Below are 21,451 nucleotides of genomic sequence, written 5' to 3' on the forward strand. Positions count from 1 at the left end.
AGAGTACTTTAAGAATATTCATTGCACGAGTGGCCTTTACTTTCAAGTTATTTATGTGCGGCAGAAATGTAAGTTTTTTATCAAATTTTATTCCTAAAAATTTATGTTCTTGTTTTTATGTTCTTGTTTTACCAGTAGTGTGGCTCCATTTAGATGTAAGTTCGGATCGATCTGCAAGCCTATTTTAAGCGAGAAAACAACAGCCACTGTTTTCTGTGGAGAGAACTTGAACCCATATTGTCTGCCCAGATTGCTAGCTTGTTTAATGTGAGTTGTACATGCCTCTCACACGTTGACAGGCTGGAGGACGTGCAAGCAATCTGAAGGTCGTCGACAAACACGGAATACATAATGGAGTTGGGAATTATTTTCGCTATGGGATTCATTTTCACGACAAAAAGAGTGGTACTTAGGATACAGCCCTGCGGTACCCCATTCTCCTGGACAAAGCTCTGCGAAAGGGTTGCACCTAGGCGCACCTGAAAAGACCGGTCTGACAGGAAATCCTTCAGGCTGTTCAACATCCTGCCCCGGATGCCAAGATCTGCTAAGTCGCGTAGAATGCCATATCTCCATGTGGTATGATATGCCTTCTCCATGTCAAAGAAGACTGCCAGACAGTGTTGTTGATGTATGAATGCCTCTCGAACTGTATTTTCTAAGCGGACGAGATGGTCAGTTGTCGAACATCCTTTCTTAAATCCGCACTGGTGGATGTCAAGGAGGTCGCGTGATTCAAGAATGAACATGAGCCTAACGTTGAGCACACTTTAAAATGATTTTGCTATACAACTTGTAAGAGCTATCGGCCTATAACTATTAGGGGAGGTGGGCGGCTTTCCAGGTTTTAAGAACGGTACGATAACTGCTTTTTTCCAAGCCTCCGGCATCTTTCCGGGCACCCATATCTTGTTGAAAAATTGCAGAAGTGCTCCTACAGCAGCTTCGGACAGGTAGGCAAGCATTTGATAATGTACACCATCCGGGCCAGGTGCTGTATGTTTACCGGAGGACAGTACGTTTTGGATCTCCTGAATTGTAAATATTGTATTATATGTTTCGTTTGTACTGCCAGTCGTTGGAAGTTTCTGCTTTTCAGTTGTGTTTTTGTGTTTAAGAATGACTGTGTGTAGTGTGAAGAGCTTGAAACGTCAGAGAAATGTTGTCCTAGTATATCAGCCTGTTCATCTATACTTGTTTGTGTTCCAGGGGCTGTTATAAATGGTACTGTAAAGGGAGAGAATTTGCCGTCTAATTTACGCACCTTCTCCCACATCTTTTTTGATGTAATTGAACTATTGATGGATGAAACATATCTCTGCCATGAGGCTTTCTCAGCACTGCGACGAACGTACCGAGCTTTAGCTCTCGCCTTTTTAAAATTTAAGAGGTTTTCATGTGTCGGATACCTTCGAAACTTACCCCAAGCTCTATTTTGTTGTTTTTTTTGCTTCCTTGCAGTCTTTTGTCCACCACACTTTGCGACTTTGTGACACCACTCCTGAAGACTGCGGAATAGCTAACTGTGCGGCGGTTATAATACAATTTGTGAAAAATTCGTTTATCTGCTCTATGCTTAAATTTTCTAAAACTATATTTTCTAAGGTGGCTTTTGCTCTAAAAAGTTCCCAGTCTGCTAAATGCAGCTTCCAGCGTCGCGGCTTTGTTGGGATTATTTCTGGTGAGGAAGGTAAAGTGATTAGTATAGGGAGGTGGTCACTGCCATATGGGTTGTCAATGACATCCCATTTAAAATCATTAAAACAGAAGGTGAGCTAAATGACAAATCTAAAAAGGTCATTTTCCCTGAGGTAGGGGAGCAGTAGGTGGCTTTTCCTGTATTTAAAAGACATACATTGTTTGTGAGGATAAAATCTTTGATTATTTTACCCCTAGAGTCACAGCGCTCGCTTCCCCACAAAGGGGAGTGAGCGTTAAGTCCCCAACTACTAGATACGGTTTTGGAAGTTGATTGATAAGTTCTTGTAAATCGTCGACTGTTAATGTAAAATGTGGAGGAATATATACAGAACAGATAGAAATTGTTTTATGGCTGACGACACTGACCGCGACGGCTTCAAGTTTAGTTTTGAGTTTGATTTCTCGAGCAGGAACGCCGCTTTGTACGATAATCGCGACACCTCCAGAGAGTCTATTTGCCTGCTCACGATCGCGTCTAAAAGTTATATAATGCTTCACGATGTTCATATGTTGTGGACCTAGATTGGTTTCCTGGAGACATAAGGCTACGGGTGACATTGACCCTAAAATATTTTTTATGTCATCGTAATTTCTCAATATTCCTCTACAGTTCCACTGAACTAGAAAAGCCATGTTTACGTTTTGGGGTAGTAACGGCGAGGGGTTTACTTATGTTCTGGGGCCGTTATGGTGGCCCTGCCTTTTGTCCGCTCAAGAGAGCTGTTCCGCCGCTGTAAAGCAGGCGGGCTAGGAGTTTGATCCATCACCTCGGAAGAGGTGCTGGACGACCGCGGAGATGCCGCGGGTGTGTGGGTGTCAGGCCTCCCCTGACGGGGGGGAAGTCCTGCGGGATGCTGACCCATGGGCCGGCACTCCCTGGCTTTAGTTGGCAGAGCAGCTTTCGCTGTCTCTGCCTGGGGCGTGGATGGCACTGCCACAGGCAATGTGGAAGTGGCCGCGGCAGGTGCCGGAGTGCTGTGTGGTGCTACGCCCCTGCGCACCACATCAGCGAAGTTTGGTTTCGCTGTGAAGGAGAATGTGTTGGTAAGCGCAAAACGCCTTCTGGCTTCTTTGAATGAAATGTTTTCTTTGGTCTTAATGGTGATGATTTTTTTCCTTTTTCCAGGACGGACACACCCTGGAGTACGCAGCGTGGTCGCCTTCGCAGTTTGCGCAGCGTAGTGCTGCGTCGCATTCCTCAGACTGGTGATCCTTTGAAGCGCATTTCGCGCAGGTTTTGCGGCCGCGGCAGCTCTGTGAGCCATGGCCAAACCTCTGACAGTTAAAACAGCGGCGGGGGTAGGGTATGTAGTGCATGACATTCACTTTCAAGTATCCGACATCGATTGTTTCGGGCAAGCTGCTGGTGTTAAATATGAGCACCATGTGTTTGGTGTCTATTTCCTTGTTATCTTTGCGGATTTTGATTCTGTGGACATCTATTACATTTTGTTCGGATAGTCCTTGAAGCATTTCAATTTGTGTTAGGTGGATAAAGTCATCCTCTGAGATCACGCCTTTGACTGTGCTGAGGGATCGGTGGGGAGTTACGGAGACAGAGATGTCCCCTATGGAATCGATGTTTGAGAGTTTTGAGCATTGGATGCTCTCACGCAGTTCGAGGAGTAGGTCGCCACTGCCCATTTTTGATACCTTGTAGCCAGGCCCCAAGGAATCTGTTAAGCATTTGGTAACAATGAATGGGGATATGATTCTTGCTTGCTTTTCGTCACAGTCGCTGTGGATTACATGAAATTTTGTGAATGTACGTTTCTTTTTCGAAAAAAAGTCTGCTGCCTCGTTTCGCCCTCTTTTGAGAGAGCGATCTGGTTTTGAAAGGGGGGGAGCCATAAAAAAAATGGTGGCAGCCACAAACCATGGAGTCCAACAAGGGGACGCGACAGGAACTTGAAGGCAAGTCCTGCCCACGCCAGCTGTACACCATAACTATAACCTAATATGACTCACTCAGGGTAGTTGGTCACACACGGTTAACCCTCGCCGCCAGGAAAAAGAAGAAACGAAGAAAAGAGGAGGAGACAGGAGATTTGTAAGAAAGAGATAGGAAAGTGAAAGATAGAGGGGAGGATAGGAAAAGGCGACTGCCGATTTCCCGGCTCAACCACCAGGATCCACTTTTCCCCGGACACGGCGATGCCACGCACGGCTAAGCGCGGATGCTCGGGTCCGTGGTGACGCATTGTTCACCATCATCCCCCTGCAGGGATGTCCCTGCGGATGCTCGGGTTAACCCCGTGGTGTCGCCACTCACCAACGTCTGCATGCTGCAGACGCCTCCCAACGGGGAGCCTGTGTAATGTGATGGTGCCTGCTGTCTATTAGGTGTGATTACGAATCTTGTATAAATGTGGTTTTCCTTATAGTAAACCTCAGTTGAAGTTCCGCGTTTTGTCCTGTGCTTTCATCTCTTCGTCCCTCGTCGTTTTGCGCGGTTGCAGTATGCACTCCATTGGAAATTGGACGACGGCTGTATGCCAGCAATCAATATACGAGTATAGTGCTCAAGAGGAAGCTGTCGGCGCCACGGGGCCGTCCGTCGTCAGAAAGTGCGTCGCGCGAATGAAACATGTTGACTGCGTCATTCGCCTTGAGATAAGCAACTTTGCAGCGCTCGGCACTGTTTTAAGAAGGGCTGAAATATCCGGGCACGTTGTATAGACACCCAGACCTTTGTGGCATGTTTTCTTCTCTACGATATGATGCTCAAGACACTAGTAATGAATAGGTTTGGTTTGGTTTATGGGGTTTAACGTCCCAAAGTGACTAAGGCTATGAGAGACGCCGTAGTGGAGGGCTCCGGAAATTTCGACCACCTGGGGTTCTTTAACGTGACTAGTATTGAACTTCAAGTTCGTAGGTGAATGCCACGTGATTACTAGTATTGAATAATCACGTGGCATTCGCCTACGAACTTGAAGTTATAATGGACTTTTTTGTCATGATGTTTCGGTTTCAACAGCCAGCGATGACTGTGACATCAAAGTGTGCTTAATGTTACGTAAGGCATGAAAAAAACGAAATATAATCGCTGCTTCTACATTCGTTGTCATTCCGGCTATCGAGGCAGGCTGGTTTTAGCTTTTTAGTAAATTAAAACGACGACGCAGCCATTACATCACAGTTTTTTCATGACTCGCGTGACCTATAAGCAGGCTTTGAGGTTACAGTCGTTGTTAGATAGTTGAAACCGAAACAGCACGATAAAAAAATGTAATTATAAATTAATCAGGGGAATACCACATGGTTATTTATGTGTAATAATGCCTTCCGCATCATTAAGATGAAGAAAATAGGCACTCAAAGTTAGGTGTCTATACTTCCTTAAGTGCTCGTACAATTTGAGGAATAATTGTCTGATTGACCCAGATAATGAAATGTAAATTACATCCATTAAAATGGTCAGTTAGAATTGCGAAAAACGCATTCTTACTACACATAGACGATTATAGTGCTCTATGTCCTGAGGATCGACACTGCTTTGATTTACGTGCATTCCCCTCAGAGAAGCCGAGCTGTAAGTATGCAAAAAGACGAGGCGTTTCTTGCTGAGTATGTTGCCATGCTAGAGGACTTTAAATTAGGTATTTCCTAGAGGCGGCAATTAAACAACATTTTAGTTGTAAACGACCGAAAAGCTTTTGCGATGTTGTGAACGCATGAAATTTACAAAACATTCTTTTCTTTTCTCTTTCCTTTTATTGATCCCCAACAGAGTTTTAGATGCTGAGAATGCAACTGATAATCATACGAAAATTTAAACCACTGCACGCAATCCCTTGATAAAAATGCATACAGACAAGCTTCTGGCAAACAATGTGAAAAACTACACAACCACTCTCAGAAATATGACATCGCACACACACACATGCATGTAAAAAGAAAGACGAAGTTGACACGCTGAACCACACAGAGGCATAACGAACGAAGACAAACTTCAGATGCTCGCTCCAAAAGCGCCACCATAAACCATTTTCTTTTTTTAATTAAACAGGGCTACATATTTAGACGAACATACACAAAGACATGACATGACGTGTGTGGACTACAGCTATGGAGTCGGTGCCCGTCCTCTCATGTATTTCTGTGTATTCGTCTAAATATGTATGTTCGTCTAAACGTGTTTTATTAAGCGAGAAATAAACCATTACCTGTGATTCAATTAGTGCATTGCTTTCCTCTACACAAAGCAATTCCGAAGAATGCGATCATTGGTGGAACATTCAAAACACCCCAGAATCGTTAAGCCGTTCCCACTTCACACTCATGACTGCGCAAGCGATCAAGTTTTCTCTTCGGTACCTTGTCTACAGTGTATTATAGCAGTTACGACATTGGTAAACACAGCAGTAGGTCGAATTACCCATAATTAACGAAGTTTGTTTTCGCCTTCGAAGAAAAAAAACCTTGCCGCTCGCCTCACTGGCTGCAAACTGAACGAGACAGCGGCGTCCATCTTTCGTCTCCCCTGTTGACCAGATGGCGCCACTCGCCAAAGTGCAGCGCGCGGTGCGTGTAGCAGAGGCGAGCTTGCGCAGATAGCAAAGGGGATGAAAACCACTGCGAAAAGCCTATTCCCTGCTGGAGAGGCAAGAGCTGCACGCAGAGGCGGCCGCACCTGGTGGTGGTCTCGAGTATCTTCATGAGCTTCTCGAGGAACTTTGGCGACTTGACGATGACCGTTGCGTTTCCCGTCACGGCGTGATCGTCGTCGAACAGCGCCGACAGGAAGGCCGCCCAGCTCCACTGGGTGGCAGGGACATGACGGGGGCCAACGTAAGGAGCTAGATTAAGAGCGGCTATATGCTTTTTCCTCCCAGTGGAATACTTAACTGAGCGCACGGAAAGCGGACCGAGGCTAGTTGGCAATAGCTCTTTGGAAACATAGGGCAACAAAAAAGACCCGGAGGGCACAGAAGTGGACGCCAGAGGCGCAAACTTGCAACTTTTAAGGCGAAAGCCTTCAATGACTAATCATTTTCGACATAAGGCTGTCAGCAGAAGCTTGTCAGCAGAGGTGTCACTCTTTTGACGGGTGTCATTGAGGGGCTTTAGGGTGTCAACGGAGATATGCGAGACACTTACTGCGCAATTTCCTTTTCTCAAATACAATTTTCATTTTCTTCATTACGGCCTCCTTTCTCTTCCTTCTCTCACTCCCACTTCCTCCCTTCCTGTACGGTGCGGTTCAGGTGTCCACCGAGACGACAAAGAATTCCTGCGCCATTTCTTTTCCTCAAAAAGCGTTGCGTTCAAAGGGAAAGGCATTGCGCCGAACGGATGGTGGCGTTCCGTGGACTTCCTGGCTTAGCTACAACACGCTGTAGCTTTCCACTCCTAAAGGCGAAGCTTATGTCATTATGTCAGCATTTAGTCATTAATGAGTAATTTGTCATTAATAAGTAATTTCTCAATACTTCGTAATTAGTACCTAATTATGTATGACGCCATCCAGTGGTGACGTCACCAATGCCACACAGGCACTCAAAGTGGGGCGAAAAACGCTTTCGCCTCTACGCACTTTAGACAGTCAATGTGCCCCCTGAATTTTTTTTAGAAAAGCCACCACGTCAGATATAGTTCTAATGTTATGTTTGCTTTGTGTAGGATCCTTGTACACACCCTTCACCTTTTTCTTCACTCGATCTACATTTCTATATTTTTTTTCATATTTAGCCGCGTTATTTGTTGGGTTGTGAACTTTTACGACAATCTTTAAAGAAATCGCACTTAAGTTTGAGTAGGCGGAATCTCCTTTTTTGCTCGCTTGTTCCCCCCGACATCGTTCTTTTCTTGTTTTCCACGTGCTGTTCTTTTGATAGCGTGCTTTGCGCATAATCATCGACTGTTATTGGTGATCGGCTCCTGGATATTTGCGTGGTGGCTTTTCTAAAATAAAGTTGCAAGTTGGCGCCTGTCTTGTCCACATCTGTGTCGTCCATGTTTCTCTCATCCATGTTTTCAAAGATAAGCTAAAACAAATGTGGAACATAATGCGATCGCATTCCACTCTCAAGGTCACTTTTTTTTCCATCCGCTGTATAATCCGCTTAATTTTTTTTCCATTGACCAGATTGGCCTGCCACGTCACTTAGGGAGAACTCACATTGTCAGCCGTCAGCAGTTCGTCCAGGGTGACCACTTCAAATTGCGCAGACTCCGGAAGCCAACCCGAAGTGCCGTCCATGCCCTGCACGTCATGAGGACACATGCGTATCTAAAACCAGCGCCAAGGGCCTAGGGTTTGGCACGAGGGAGCACATCCAGAGGTGCACTCCCTCCGAAAAGCACGGGAACTCCTAGATCTCCTCCCTTTCGAGTCAGTCAACAAGCGGCTGGCCTTAATTCTCCTTTCTCAAATCCAGAGTAAGAGGAAGCTCGGGTATTGCACGGAGCGCCTTCGGGCCACCCGTCTCCCTGCATCATTATCAGCCTGACTACGCCAACTGCAGGGCAAAGGCCTCTCCCCCTTCTCTCCAATTAACCCCGTCCTTCGCCAGTTGCGGCCACCATATCCCCGCATAGTTCTTAATCTCATCCGCCCACCTAACTTTCTGCCGCTACTTGCTAAGCTTGCCTTCTCTTGGAATCCACTCCGTTACCCTTAAGGACCAGCGGTTATCATGCCTTCCCATTACATTCCCTGCCCAAGCCCATTTCTGCCTCCTGATTTAGACTAGGATCTCGCTAATCCGCGTTTGATCCCTCACCCACTCCGCCCGCTTCCGATCTCTTAGCATCACACCTATCATTTTTCTACCCATAGCTAGCTGCACTGTCCTTATGATGAACCCTTTTCGTAAGCCTCCACGTTTCTGCCCCGTTGGTGAGTACCGGTAAGATACAGCTGTCGTATACTTTTCGCTTGAGGAATATTGGCAAACTGCCATTCATGATCTGAGAGAACCTGCCATATGCGCTCCACCCCATTCTTATTCTTCTAGTTATTTCCCTCTCATGATCCGGGTCAGCTGTCACTACCTGCCCTAAATAGACATATTCTCTTACTACTTCCAGCACCTCGCCACCAACCGCGAACTGCATACAAACTTTTTTGAGTGAACTGCAATGAGATATGCGCTGTTAAAATGCGGACGCATCGAAAGCGGCGAAACGGACGCATGTTAGCCACTAGTGCTATCTCGGTTAGCAAAGATAGTTGGGCGAGTTGGTACAAATTCATGGTAGACAACGGTCGATCGAAAGCAAAAAAAGAAGAAACGAGCGCTTGTTTCGTCTCGTTTCTTTCCTTCTCACTGTGTTCCGCCGCACAGTTGGCCACCATGACGCTGTCTCTTTCATGATAGTTACCTTTCAGGTAGTTACCGTCTATGCAGCAAGCGCATGCCATGGAAGCATGCGTAAAGGCAAGAGGGCGACGAAAAAGGCGAAGAGTAGCTAAAGGCAGCTTTGCAGAACCATTGTTCGCGTGTGCACTCCATTGCTACTCCTCGTTTTATGTGAAGAAGACGTCAGTGACTCACTTTCCGTTCTTTTACTGAACGTTAACACGGCAATCTGTTTGCCACAATTCCACTCATAAATGCGTCTGAATTCCTCGGTACAGGCGTCAAATAGGATTCGTAGGAGAGAACAGAGTATTATTCGACCACGAATACAGTTGCAAGCGTTGGGTTCCTCCTGTCTGGTTAATTCTTGGTTTTGTTTTGAGCCCTTGAGTGGCTCGTAAAATGCATTCTACATAGTGTATGATGACCGAGTGCATACTGTAAACGCCTGTTCCAAAGCACCCATGATACGCGTCATTCTACAGGGTGTATTTTTGTAAACTTCATAACGTGCAAATTTCCTGGGAGTAGTTGGGAAAATGTAACGCATGTTGTAGATGCTACAATGACTCATTTAATGCCTACAAAACGTGCGAGCTCATTTTCAATGCTTGATTGAAAACTTGAAAAGCAGACACAAATACCACAGAGCGCTATTTAATTCTACAAAGCATCGATTGCGACTGATGATGCAGGTTGGCTTTCATTTGGGCAAAGATATCGCTTTCGATGCATGCTGAAAGTTCTGGCAACCCTCGCTCGAATGCTGTGCAGGTATGACAAAACAGAAGAAGCGGCAGCATCAACTCTGCATTTGGCCATTTTTGTCAGCCCTCTTGTTTCCCAATAAAACGTCAGACGCTTATCCGCTCAGCCTCGATGCATTCTCAGCCCCCTCACCTCGGCCAGCTGCTGCTCCAGGTCAACAATCTCGGCGGCAAGCGACAACGAGTCGTTCCGCTCGTTGACGAAGTTCAGAGCGTCGGTGACCAGCTGCCGGTAGCCGGCCAGGTCGAACGACACGTCGAAGTACCGATGACGCGTCAGCGACAGCTCAGGCTCGTCAATCTGCACAAGTCCAGTTTGAAAAATTCGAGAGGTGCGCAGACAAATAAATCTTTCCTACGTTGACAGGATGGATTGCAGGCAGAACTGACGCTCTGTACAGCACACTGGGTTGTCTTTCCCACTAGAGAAGAGGAGCTTTGAATCGGCTCATTAGCACTTGCAGCAGGACGGCCCAGTAAACCACATAAATACAACCAGAGGAATTGTGTTAATGTTTTGACGTCGTTATCATGTCATTGGGTACAATGTGAGCTTCGCTGTAGAACGAGAGAACAGTAGTCTTTCCGCCTTTCTTGCTATGCAGCGCGAAGGTGACCGCGACAGTACTGTAGTGCCGGAGCTCCCATTTCGCTGGCTGGCCTCCCTGGAAACAAGCGCTGCGCGCTCGCCGACGCTCAAAGCAGGCCCAGACTTTCTCGGACAAGTCGCGACATGCAGCGTGACTCACCCCGACGCCGCGGCGCCGACACGGACCCTTCCTCCTCTCCTCCTCTCCGTCGGTGCGAACGCCTCCGCCGCTCGCCGGCTCTCGACCATTGGTCTAATTTGAACGGTGGCCAGTGATTGGAGGATTTGAACGGCTGGCTGCCGTAACCGTTACCAGCGGCTATAAAAACGGAGCCGCGCTGAACCCGAGCAGCAGACGGGCAGCAGAAGAGCCATCACGCCGGAGCTACGCTCGCCGCCGGGGCCGCCCTTCTTCTGTGTGCTCGCCCGTGGCGCTCTTGGCCCTTGTATCATGTAAAAGCCCTTGTACATACTGTACATAAACATCCTTTTACTCACCGTCGCCTCGACCGTTTCCTGGCTCGGACCACCAGTCCCAACAGGGGTGACAACAGTGGGATGCCCCAAAGTCCCAACAGTGGATGGCAGCTGCGGGATCGACCGGCGTCAGCTTCCTCGGCGCGGTGAGTGCCTGATGTTTTCCCCTCAATTCGCCAGACTGCTCTAGCACACGTGATTGTAGTTTAGAGTAGGGCTGTGTGTTGCACTGGAGAGAGCTTTGCAGTTTCGAGCCAAGTCGGAGCGCTTTGAAACGAAAGCTGGTGCAGAGGGAGTAAACGAGGCGTTTTGGAAAGAATTACTTGCGCGTGTCATACTAGTAGCGTTATAGTAGTGAACCGCAAGGGAATTCTAAAAGGGCAAGCTACAAGAGGCTTGTTATAGCGGGACAATCTTTAGGGCCAAGCAACCCTGAGCTACCATGTGTCACGTGTTGGCGGCTTTCCCGCCAGTCTGTACCCTGCCACCAGCAATAAAGGACGTAACATATAATTGGCGACGAGGTAAAAATGGCAACTGCGCTGGGCACGATTGGGGAATTCGTTCCAACAGAGGCGACGTCTTGGCCCTTGTATTTGGAGCGCCTCGAATTTTTCTTTCAAGCAAACGACATCGACGGTAACGAGAAGAAGCGAGCAACGCTCTGCAGCGTTTGCGGCCCAGCAACGTATGCCATCGTTCGCTCCCTTTGTTCTCCGGATGCGCCGTCGGCCGTGGCCTACGATGAGATCGTCAGGCGTCTCTCAAACCACTTCTCGCCGCGACCGTCGGTGACAGTACAGCGTTTCAAGTTTGGCACACGTCAACAGCAGCCCGGTGAGTCAATTGCCGACTACATCGCAGAATTGCGACGTCTCTCGGAACACTGCGATTTCGGTGCGTCGCTCGATGACATGTTGCGCGACCGGCTAGTGTGCGGGGTGCGAAGCGAGACCCTTCAGCGTCGGTTGCTGGCGGAGCCGGAGCTTACGTTTGCTACAGCTCGGGAGAAAGCCATTGCAATGGAATCTGCGCAGCGACAGACCGAGCAAATTCGCGGCAGTGCCGCATCGTGTGAAGTTGGCAGCGTGAGCGGGCAGCGTTTCGACCCGTGTGTTGCGAAGGTCTCTGCGCCAGTGACAGCCAAGGAGGGTACCCATAAGCAGGCTGGTTCGCCTGGGAGCACAAGCGTATGTTTCCGCTGCAAGGGTGCGCATTCGCCAAGCAGTTGCCCATTCATGAATATGCAGTGCCACTTCTGCAAGCAACGAGGGCACATAGTGAGAGCATGCAGGAGGAAGGCGGCAGCTCGCGCTTCGGCTGAACCCAACTCTCAGAACAAAAAACGGGCCAGTGGAGGCCGTCACAAGAATGCTGCGTCGGACGTTTACGACGTGTTCGTGCTGTCTGGTGAAGAGCCAGCCGTGAGAGTGGAAGTGCGCGTCAACGGAAGTCCCCTAGAGATGGAGGTGGACTCTGGTGCAGTGTGTTCAGTCATCAACGACCGGACTATGCAGAAGCTGCGAATATCGAAAAGGGCGTTGCGCCCAAGTACTCTTCATCTCCGAGCTTACAATAACAAGGAACTACGAGTGTTGGGTGAACTGACCGTGAAGGTGGAATTCAAGGGGCAGGAACATCGCCTGCGATTGGTGGTGGTTACGGGTGCTAGTATCGGACTTCTCGGTCGGGACTGGTTCAAGTCTTTGGGAATAAGTCTGAGTGGTGTTCACAGTGTGTACGAGCCGAGTCGAACTGGCAGTAGGGGAACAACAGCCTTGCTCAAGAAGTATTCTTCAGTCTTTGAGCCTGGACTTGGGACAAGTAAAGGGCCTCCTGTACGCATAGAGGTGAACCCGGCAGCTCCGCCGCGATTTCTGAAGCCACGACAAGTACCGTTTGCATTGAGACCGAAGGTGGACGAAGCACTGGACAAGTTGGTGAGCCAAGGCATTTTCCAGCCTGTGCGGCACTCGAAGTGGGCAACACCTGTCGTTCCAGTTGTCAAAAAAGATGGATCGATAAGGATCTGTGGGGACTACAAGAGCACAGTCAATCGTGTAGTGCAGTGGGAGACGTATCCCCTGCCGACACCGGAGCAGCTGTTTGCCAGGCTGGCAGGTTGCTCGAAGTTTTCAAGGCTAGACCTCGGACAGGCGTATCAACAGAAGACTGTTGATGAAGAAACAGCTGACTTGTTGACGGTTACAACACATCGGGGACTGTTCCGCGTAACCCGTCTTCAATTTGGCGTGGCAGTGGCAGTGGCTATCTTTCAGAGGTACATGGAAGAACTGTTGCATGGAATTGACGGTGTTCTTGTGTTCTTGGATGACATCTTGATCGGTGGAAAGGATGAGGTGCAGCACAATGCTCGTTTACAAGAAGTGCTCAAAAGAATTCATGAAGACGGTCTGCGACTAAAGTTTGACAAATGTCAATTTGGTGTTGAGGAAGTGTGTTACTTGGGATTCCGTGTGAACTCTGCAGGTGTGCAGCCGACAGAAGACAAGGTGCGTGCTATTCACAAGGCCCCAGAGCCGACATGCAAAAAGGAACTTCAAGCCTTTTTAGGAGCTCTGAACTTTTACAACAAGTTTCTTAAAGGAGCAGCTCATGCCTTGGAGCCACTGTACCGGCTGTTGGACAAGGGTCGCGAGTGGCGTTGGATGGAAGCTGAGGCGGAAGCATTTCGCCAGGCGAAAGATCTGCTGCAGTCATCACATGTTCTGGTGCACTATGATGTCAACAAACCCCTAGTGCTGGCCTGTGACGCATCCCCGTACGGACTGGGTGCTGTGTTGAGTCATGTGTGCGAAGATGGCAGCGAGAGACCGGTTGCATATGCGTCGAGAACTATGAGTGCGGCAGAACGGAATTATGCCCAGACAGACCGAGAAGCGCTCGCCATCGGCTTTGGCATAAAGAAGTATCATCAGTTTCTATATGGGAGACATTTCAAAATTGTGACAGACCACAAACCTCTCTTAGGACTGTTGCACCATGCCAAGCCCATTCCCCAGGTGCTATCACCACGGATGCTGCGTTGGACCCTCATGTTATCGGCTTATGACTATGAAATTGAGTATCGACCAGCGGAGAAGCTTTCCAATGCTGATGCATTCAGTCGTTTACCACTGAGAGCCAGTAGGGCAGAGGAAGAGGAGCAGCGTCTTTGGGAAGTAGGGATGCTGGAAATGGCGCCGGAAGTAGCATGGAACTCTAGGAAGGTGGCAAGATTCACGTCAAGGGATAAGCTGTTGGCTAGAGTCTGCAATTGGGTGCAGCATGGGTGGCCAGAGGGTAAGCTGCCAGAAGAGTTTGCAGCGTTTGTGAGCCGCAAGCATGAACTGTCGGTGTACCAAGGTTGTTTGCTGTGGGGCAGTCGTGTGGTCATTCCAGAGCCAGCTCGACCGTATGTCATGGACATTCTTCACACAGCTCATCCAGGAATTGTCAAGATGAAGGGGCTTGCCAGAGGAGCCGTGTGGTGGCCAGGAATCGACAGAGATGTTGAGCAGAAGGTGAGAGACTGTGCACGTTGTCAGGAATCCAGGTCTGCGCCAGCAGCTGCAAAGATTCACCCTTGGGAATTCACCAAGCGTCCTTGGACAAGACTATACATCGATTTTGCTGGGCCCTTCCAAGGCAAAGTTTTCCTCATTGTGGTGGACTCTCACTCAAAGTGGTTGGAAGTGTGCCGGATGAATTCCATGTCGACAGCTACAGTTTGTGCGAAGCTTCGTTTCCTTTTTGCTACCCATGGCATTCCAGAAACTGTTGTTTCTGATAATGGCACTGCCTTTTGTTCGGAGGAGTTCAGAGACTTCATGTGCCGGAATCAAATCCGACATGTGACCGTTGCCCCATATCACCCTTCTTCGAATGGTCAAGCAGAACGCATGGTGCGCGAAACCAAGGGAGTACTCAAGCGAATGGTTGGAGGCGATATCGACACACGTCTGGCTAGGTTTTTAATGACCCAGCATATCCTGCCTCATGCTACAACAGGCAAGAGCCCGGCCGAATTGCTAATGGGCAGGAAACTTTCAACTGTGTTAGAGCGTCTGCATCCTGACCTGCAGTCCAGTGTGCAGCAGAAACAAGAGCAGGTGATGCAGCGCCGTAGCCAGGCAGTGCGACTGTTTGATGTGGGGGATCGAGTGTTTGTGCGCAACTATCTCTATGGGCCCAAGTGGTTGCCGGGCATTGTGGATGCTGTCACAGGACCAGTGTCGTACTTGGTCGTCACCAAGGACGGTCGTCGATGGAGACGTCATGTTGACCAACTCAGAAGTCGTTCTGCCAGCTACGCATTGGACAGTTTCGCTTCTGGGATGTGTGAAGAGGAGGAACCGCTGGTTGCTTCCCCGGCAGGGTGTTCCGGGCTTGGCATTCCTTCAAGCCTAGAGGACCCTGGAAGACGGGACCAAGGAGAAAGACTGGAGGAGGCTGCAGCGCCCAGTACCGAATCTGCTTCCTGTGGTGAGGACCGTGAAGCGAGTGCTTCCCTTCAAGTCCAGCGACCACAGCGCCAACGCAGCCGCCCTGCGTATCTGAAGGACTTCGTGACGTAGGGGGGAGGAGTGTTATAGCGGGACAATCTTTAGGGCCAAGCAACCCTGAGCTACCATGTGTCACGTGTTGGCGGCTTTCCCGCCAGTCTGTACCCTGCTACCAGCAATAAAGGACGTAACAAGGCTATTGTGTGCGATGGAGAACTTCAAAGTGAAGGAACTCATCGAAATTTGTGAAGAGTTGGGCATTGATTTGGGCCCCGCAAAACGAAAGCATGCGATTCTTGAGATCATGCGGGCAGAGGAAGTAACGGCTGAGGAAGCCAATGAGGCCTTGGATGAGATCAAAGAACGCCGTGAACGCGAGGAGGCCAAAAGACGCCGTGAGTGCGAAGAGGCAGAAAAACGGCGTGCTCGCGCAAAGAAACTGATGGACCTGGAGTTTGAAGCTCACGAGATCTTTTATGAGAGAGATAGAACATTGTTCTCTCTGCGTAAGACCAACGGTCATCAGCTGAGAGACAGGCCGCAGCCCTTCGTGATCGCCGAAGATATGGCGAAATATTTGGCGGAGTTCGAGCGCGTCTGCGAGAGAAAGCGCGTTAAGCGGAATGGTTGGGCACAGAAGTTGGTAGCCCTGCTTTCCAGCGAAGCGTATGACGTTGTCAAGCGCCTGTTGGACGACGGCTTGGCGGACTACGAAGAACTGAAAAGCTTCTTACTGGCGAGATATAACGTGTCACCGCTGGACCTTCGCCAAAGGTACCTGCGAGAGAATAGCACCCCATCGTTTTACGATTTTCCGTACCAGTTTAAAGCCGACATTTTAGAGTGGCTCGAAAATGCTGAAGGGTCGGAGGATCGTGACACAGAGGTAGAGTGCGTAGCTGTAGAGCAGAGCTGCCAGTGCGGCACAGAGGAACGTAGTCCGTACGTGGCAGATGTAACCGCTGTCACAGTGGGAATTGCCCCGCATTGGCCAAATGAGAGAACTTCTCTACCATCGGATAAGGTAGTCACAGCATCGGACGATGCACTTACAGAGGTCTCGCCCCTTGAAATTGTGGCGGAGTTACCGGAAAGCGAATCTCCTAGCGTGTCGAAAGCAGGAGAAGTTGCCGAACAGGGCAGAGAGGACGTCCGTCTGGACATTAGTGAAAACACTTGCGCCGACGCAAGCGAAGTAGATGAGGACGGCACACCGTGTTGTTCAGCGCGTTCGGCAGAGATGCAGAAACCCGAAACTTACGATCAACGGAAGCAGGCGCATGGAGAGTTTGCGGACGCTGAGTTGTGCGTTAGTGTCTCTAGCGAGGAATGCAAAACGAGTCCCGTGCTTTCGCACTGCTCTGAGCTTTGCGACATTCCAGAAAGCAGCTGCAGTAGCGGGAACACCGCGACTGAGTGCACAGCCGACCCTCAACCGAAATTGGCTGAAACGCGTCAGGAGCATGACGAGAGCTGCGTGTCAGCAGTATTGTCAGTAGAAAACACTGGTTCGTCTGCGCCTGAAGAAACTAAGGTGCTGGACGACAGGGGAGAACAGAACGTTCCAGACGACATAGGGGCGGTAGACGTCAGTCCTTCCGAGAAAGATGAGGACGAATGCGCACTCAGAGACGCTGAGCAGGAAGAGCGCAGCTTTGAGGAACTTAGTGAAGGCGCCAAAGACAGGTCTGATCTAGGTAGCGCACGTGAATCGGCTGAGAATTATAGTGACATTGTCAGAGAACAGGAACCTAGGCGACGAAAGCAGCATGTGCTTCCTCAGGAGAAAATGATAGGAAAGCACGAGAAAGAAAGCTGCAACCGGAAGGAAAGGCACCGCCAGTTCAGGAGTGTGAGCTATCGCCACAAGGTGATAGCGAAACAAGAGAAACAGTGCTGCCGTCGGAAGGAGAGGAAAGGCAAGCTCAAGAGAGAGAGCTGTCACCGAAAGACGATGAAAGGCAGGCAAAAGAAAGAGTGGTGCCGCCGAAAGATGAAAGGCAGGCATAAGAAAGACGGGCGCTGCCGAAAAGAGAGAAGGGGCAAGCGCGCGGAAACGGGTTGCCACCATCGGAAGCGCCAACGTCGCCGGCAAAATGACTCTAGTAAAGTCAGTCACGTTGTTAGCCCTGAAACTAGAGTTGCAATCAGAGCTAAAGAAATGTGCGAAGCATCACTATCGCGCAAAGCGAGGTACATAAGTGTGTCGAGGCACATAGATCTTGGCAGTAATATAAACTGCAAAAAGAAATCGTACGAACATTCGCGCGGGAAAGAGTATCTTGGGAGGAAACCGAGATACAAGAGAGCGCTGCCCGTGAGGCGAAAAATTAAGGAGCGGGATAAGTGTGAATCTTGCCGCCAGCACAGAGAGAGCGAGACGCGCAAAGGCGCGTGTTCTCAGGACGGCTCTCTCCGCTGCAGTCGCGGGACAAACCGTGCTCCCACAGAAAGCGGCACGCGCGCGCAAGAAAAACGCGTGTACGGCTCAAAGAGCGAAAGATTGTGCGAGGCCGCAGTGACAGGAGCAAGAAAATTGGCAAGAAGATACCGTCTAAGCGATCGGCCAAGCAGGGTTATCGCGATGGAAAGCCGCGCGTCAGGATAACTCTATTCGGTAGGCGTGAAATCAAAAGGCCGTGTAGATGCGAACCTGAAATCGCGCGGAGAGGCAAAAGGGTGCGCGAGAAATTGAAGACTCTTGGGTCTCACTTGCCCCCACGAACAGAGAGAAAGAAAGAACGGCCCCATCGGAAGCGTTGCGCACTCGCTATGGGACGTCGCGACTGGCGCGCGAAGCGCAAAGAAAGGGACAAGTTGCCAGTCTATGAAAGCGAATCGCTCTCGTACTGTAGCTCCCGTAGAAACTGGAAAGACAAGTACAGAGAGAAAGAAAAGCGCGTATACCGCAAAAGAGGCAGAGACGTTAGCTACCACGGTAGTAGAGAGAGAGAGAGAGAAAAGCGCAGCACAGCGAAAGAGGCAGAGTCACTAGTTTCCGCTGTAGCGGGTGTCGTTTACCGTCCGTTAGAAGCGAGGAAAACGCTAACGTAGACGCACTAAGCCGTGTGTTCTAAGCAAGGCTGGCTTCGCCTCCTCGTGACCTACATTTTGTCTCTTCGCGAACAGCTGTTTTAAGTTCGCTCGTAGATCGGGGAAAAATTGATATCCTCATTTGTGGCCTCAGCTGAGTGTCTTCTGGCCGAGTGATCTCAAGAGAGCGAATTTATTTTGCATTCATTTCATTCTGTGTGTGACATGTGTTTGACACTTTGAGTTTATTACTTTAGAGGTCTTGTATCCCACATGTGTCTCTTGTAGAAGAGGGAACAAAAAGGGGACAGAAATATAGCCAGCAGAGTTTTTTGTGACATTGAAGTCTGGTGTTTTGACGGGTGACGGAGGGCACTTGCTCGTGTTGGGTGTTGCCTGTTGTCGGTCGGTTCTTGGCAACCTGCAGAACGATCAACGACCGATGCTGAGAAGCAAGCTCTTCCGAAGGACCGAGCGAAGCTGATCCAATCACCTCGGCGACAAAGATGCGGAACAGTGATCCTGTCCTGACGAGCGGGACCCGTTCTCGGGAAGGAGCCTGGAGCTACCTGCGGCTGAACACCGGACGAGAACTTGGAGGAGCCTGGCGTACGAGCGCGCCCCGCATCCGAGCCACGCGGAAGTAGCTCGTCTTCGTGGCGCATTGTCTGGCGGCGGTGGTGCTGTAGTGCCGGAGCTCCCATTTCGCTGGCTGGCCCCCCTGGAAACAAGCGCTGCGCGCTCGCCGACGCTCAAAGCAGGCCCAGACTTTCTCGGACAAGTCGCGACATGCAGCGTGACTCACCCCGACGCCGCGGCGCCGACACGGACCCTTCCTCCTCTCCTCCTCTCCGTCGGTGCGAACTCCTCCGCCGCTCGCCGGCTCTCGACCATTGGTCTAATTTGAACGGTGGCCAGTGATTGGAGGATTTGAACGGCTGGCTGCCGTAACCGTTACCAGCGGCTATAAAAACGGAGCCGCGCTGAACCCGAGCAGCAGACGGGCAGCAGAAGAGCCATCACGCCGGAGCTACGCTCGCCGCCGGGGCCGCCCTTCTTCTGTGTGCTCGCCCGTGGCGCTCTTGGCCCTTGTATCATGTAAAAGCCCTTGTACATACTGTACATAAACGTCCTTTTACTCACCGTCGCCTCGACCGTTTCCTGGCTCGGACCACCAGTCCCAACAGGGGTGACAACGGTGGGATGTCCAAGTCCCAACAGTACGCACTTGAGGAACGTCTCACTACTGGACAGTTGAGGCTGTCAGCGGGGCGTACCCATCATAGTCATGGAAATGCCTTCTTGTTTCAAACACATCTGATGCAGCTTGGCTTCGCAGTGCGGTCTTTGTAAGCAGGCTGGTCGTGTTTTTCACCAGTGTCGCTCGTGTTCATCAAGTCACCACGCAACAACGAAGTGCATATGCAGCAAAGGCCACCTCATATTTGTGTGCGACTGGAGGAAGGAGGCTTTTGAAAGAACTTTCTTCGAGTACTTGCATTACGGATAACTTCAATGTTCGCCGTGCGTTACTGCCACCGCTGTTATTGTCTCTTTTCACATAGGTCCCACAAGCTTATCATCATAGCTTTTTTTCTGGTGTCCTTTCCCTTCTGTTGGGTAGATAAAGATGACTGGCAATATACCAACTGACGGACTGTGCATGACTGACAGGCTGCAAGTGACTGACTGACGGACTGTGAATGACTGACGGACTGTGCATAACTGACAGGCTGCGAGTGACTGTGAGTGACTGACTGACGGTTTCTGACGGGCTCACTGGACTGAATGACTGACTGACTTACTGTGACTGAATGCGAGTGACTGACTAATCGATAGTCTTGCTTTGATTGATTGATTGATTGATTGATTGATTGATTGATTGATTGATTGGATTGGATTGATTGAAACCACTCACCTGCAGGGTGACTGCGCCCGTGGCGTCAGCGCTTGCGCTGACGTGGGCGAATGGGTGTATGGCCAGGTCTCGCACCATCATGCCGGTGATCTCCTCCAGGTCTGGCTCGGGCCCAGACTCCGGCGGTGGTGCACTGCCGGCGGCCAGAGGCCACCGGTCCAGGTACAGGTGCCGGAACACGTTCCGCAACGGACCGAAGCCCTTCATGTCGATGGAGTCTGCGCCAGGAGGGAGGCACTCTCTGACACAAGCAGTTGGACAGACTCGTAAAAAGGACACCGTGATGTAGAACCATAAGATTTGAGCAGACAGACGTGGAGGGTGGCCATACGTACCTGTTTGCCGACGGGATCCGTCTCGTGTCACAGCGTTCGTTTTCGACATGCGTGTAGTGCGCTCTGCACTGAACACAAATTTCACAAATTTTCAGCTCTAACTAAAAGCACATTTTCAGTTGAATCGAACTGAGCCACTCCCGTCGCTGCCTCATTCGTCCAGAATCCCACCCTTCTGTGTTGCTTTACTATGGTGTGCTCGCAACGTAGCGTGAGACATGGCGCGAGCTGCAGCTATGAGGTCCCCGACGCTTTCAAAGGCTTTTAGCCGAGAAGCGCGGGACGTCGGCTAGAGTGGCCGTGATGTTCACTCTGCTGGAGAATTTCACCCGTACTGGTTCGGTGGTCAATCTTTAAGAGTGGTCGGGCATCACCGCGAATCCGCTTTTACGAAAGTGAGCCGTTTTTCAGCTGGAAAACGCAGACAACGAAAAAAAAAGGAGAGCCTTACCCGTGTCCTCGCAGGCCTTCAATAGAGCGAATATTTTCGTCGTGGGCAGGCTTTTATTCGCCATTAGGTCCTTGTATATTCGGGCGAAATCTGCGACAGAGACAACAAGGCTACCTTATCGGCTGACACTGCTGCTACCACAAAATCACGTGCCACACGAGAGTCTTCGTCCGGAAAACCCAAAACTATGTCCAAGCGCCCTCTCAGAAAAAGGACACAGCTCCTCAACAACAAAATAAACATACGCAACCGCATGTGCGCTGAACGGTGATTTCCCACCAACAGGCCGTAAAGTGTGCCTGTGGTGGAGCTGGACCACGCAGCGTATATCATGCTGGTAAGTGCATGAGCTCCAGTATTCTTGCTGC

The 21,451-nt window shown here is 50.0% G+C and overlaps 1 protein-coding gene across 1 annotated transcript in view; it reads right to left on the bottom strand.

The window, feature by feature from the left end:
• Window positions 1-21,451, bottom strand: part of LOC149361018 (neprilysin-1-like) — a 125,793-nt gene that overhangs the window by 50,943 nt on the left and 53,399 nt on the right. Inside the window, exons 7-11 of the mRNA XM_089567975.1 lie at window positions 21,084-21,173; window positions 20,298-20,515; window positions 9,909-10,076; window positions 7,826-7,909; window positions 6,338-6,465 (exon numbers count right to left, since the gene is read on the bottom strand). Coding sequence (XP_089424101.1) covers window positions 6,338-6,465; window positions 7,826-7,909; window positions 9,909-10,076; window positions 20,298-20,515; window positions 21,084-21,173 — 688 coding nt within the window. The remainder of the gene's footprint in view (window positions 1-6,337; window positions 6,466-7,825; window positions 7,910-9,908; window positions 10,077-20,297; window positions 20,516-21,083; window positions 21,174-21,451) is intronic.

The sequence above is a fragment of the Amblyomma mixtum genome, chromosome 2 (assembly GCF_055824585.1).
Source record: "Amblyomma mixtum isolate Tamu chromosome 2, ASM5582458v1, whole genome shotgun sequence".
NCBI lineage: Eukaryota > Metazoa > Arthropoda > Arachnida > Ixodida > Ixodidae > Amblyomma > Amblyomma mixtum.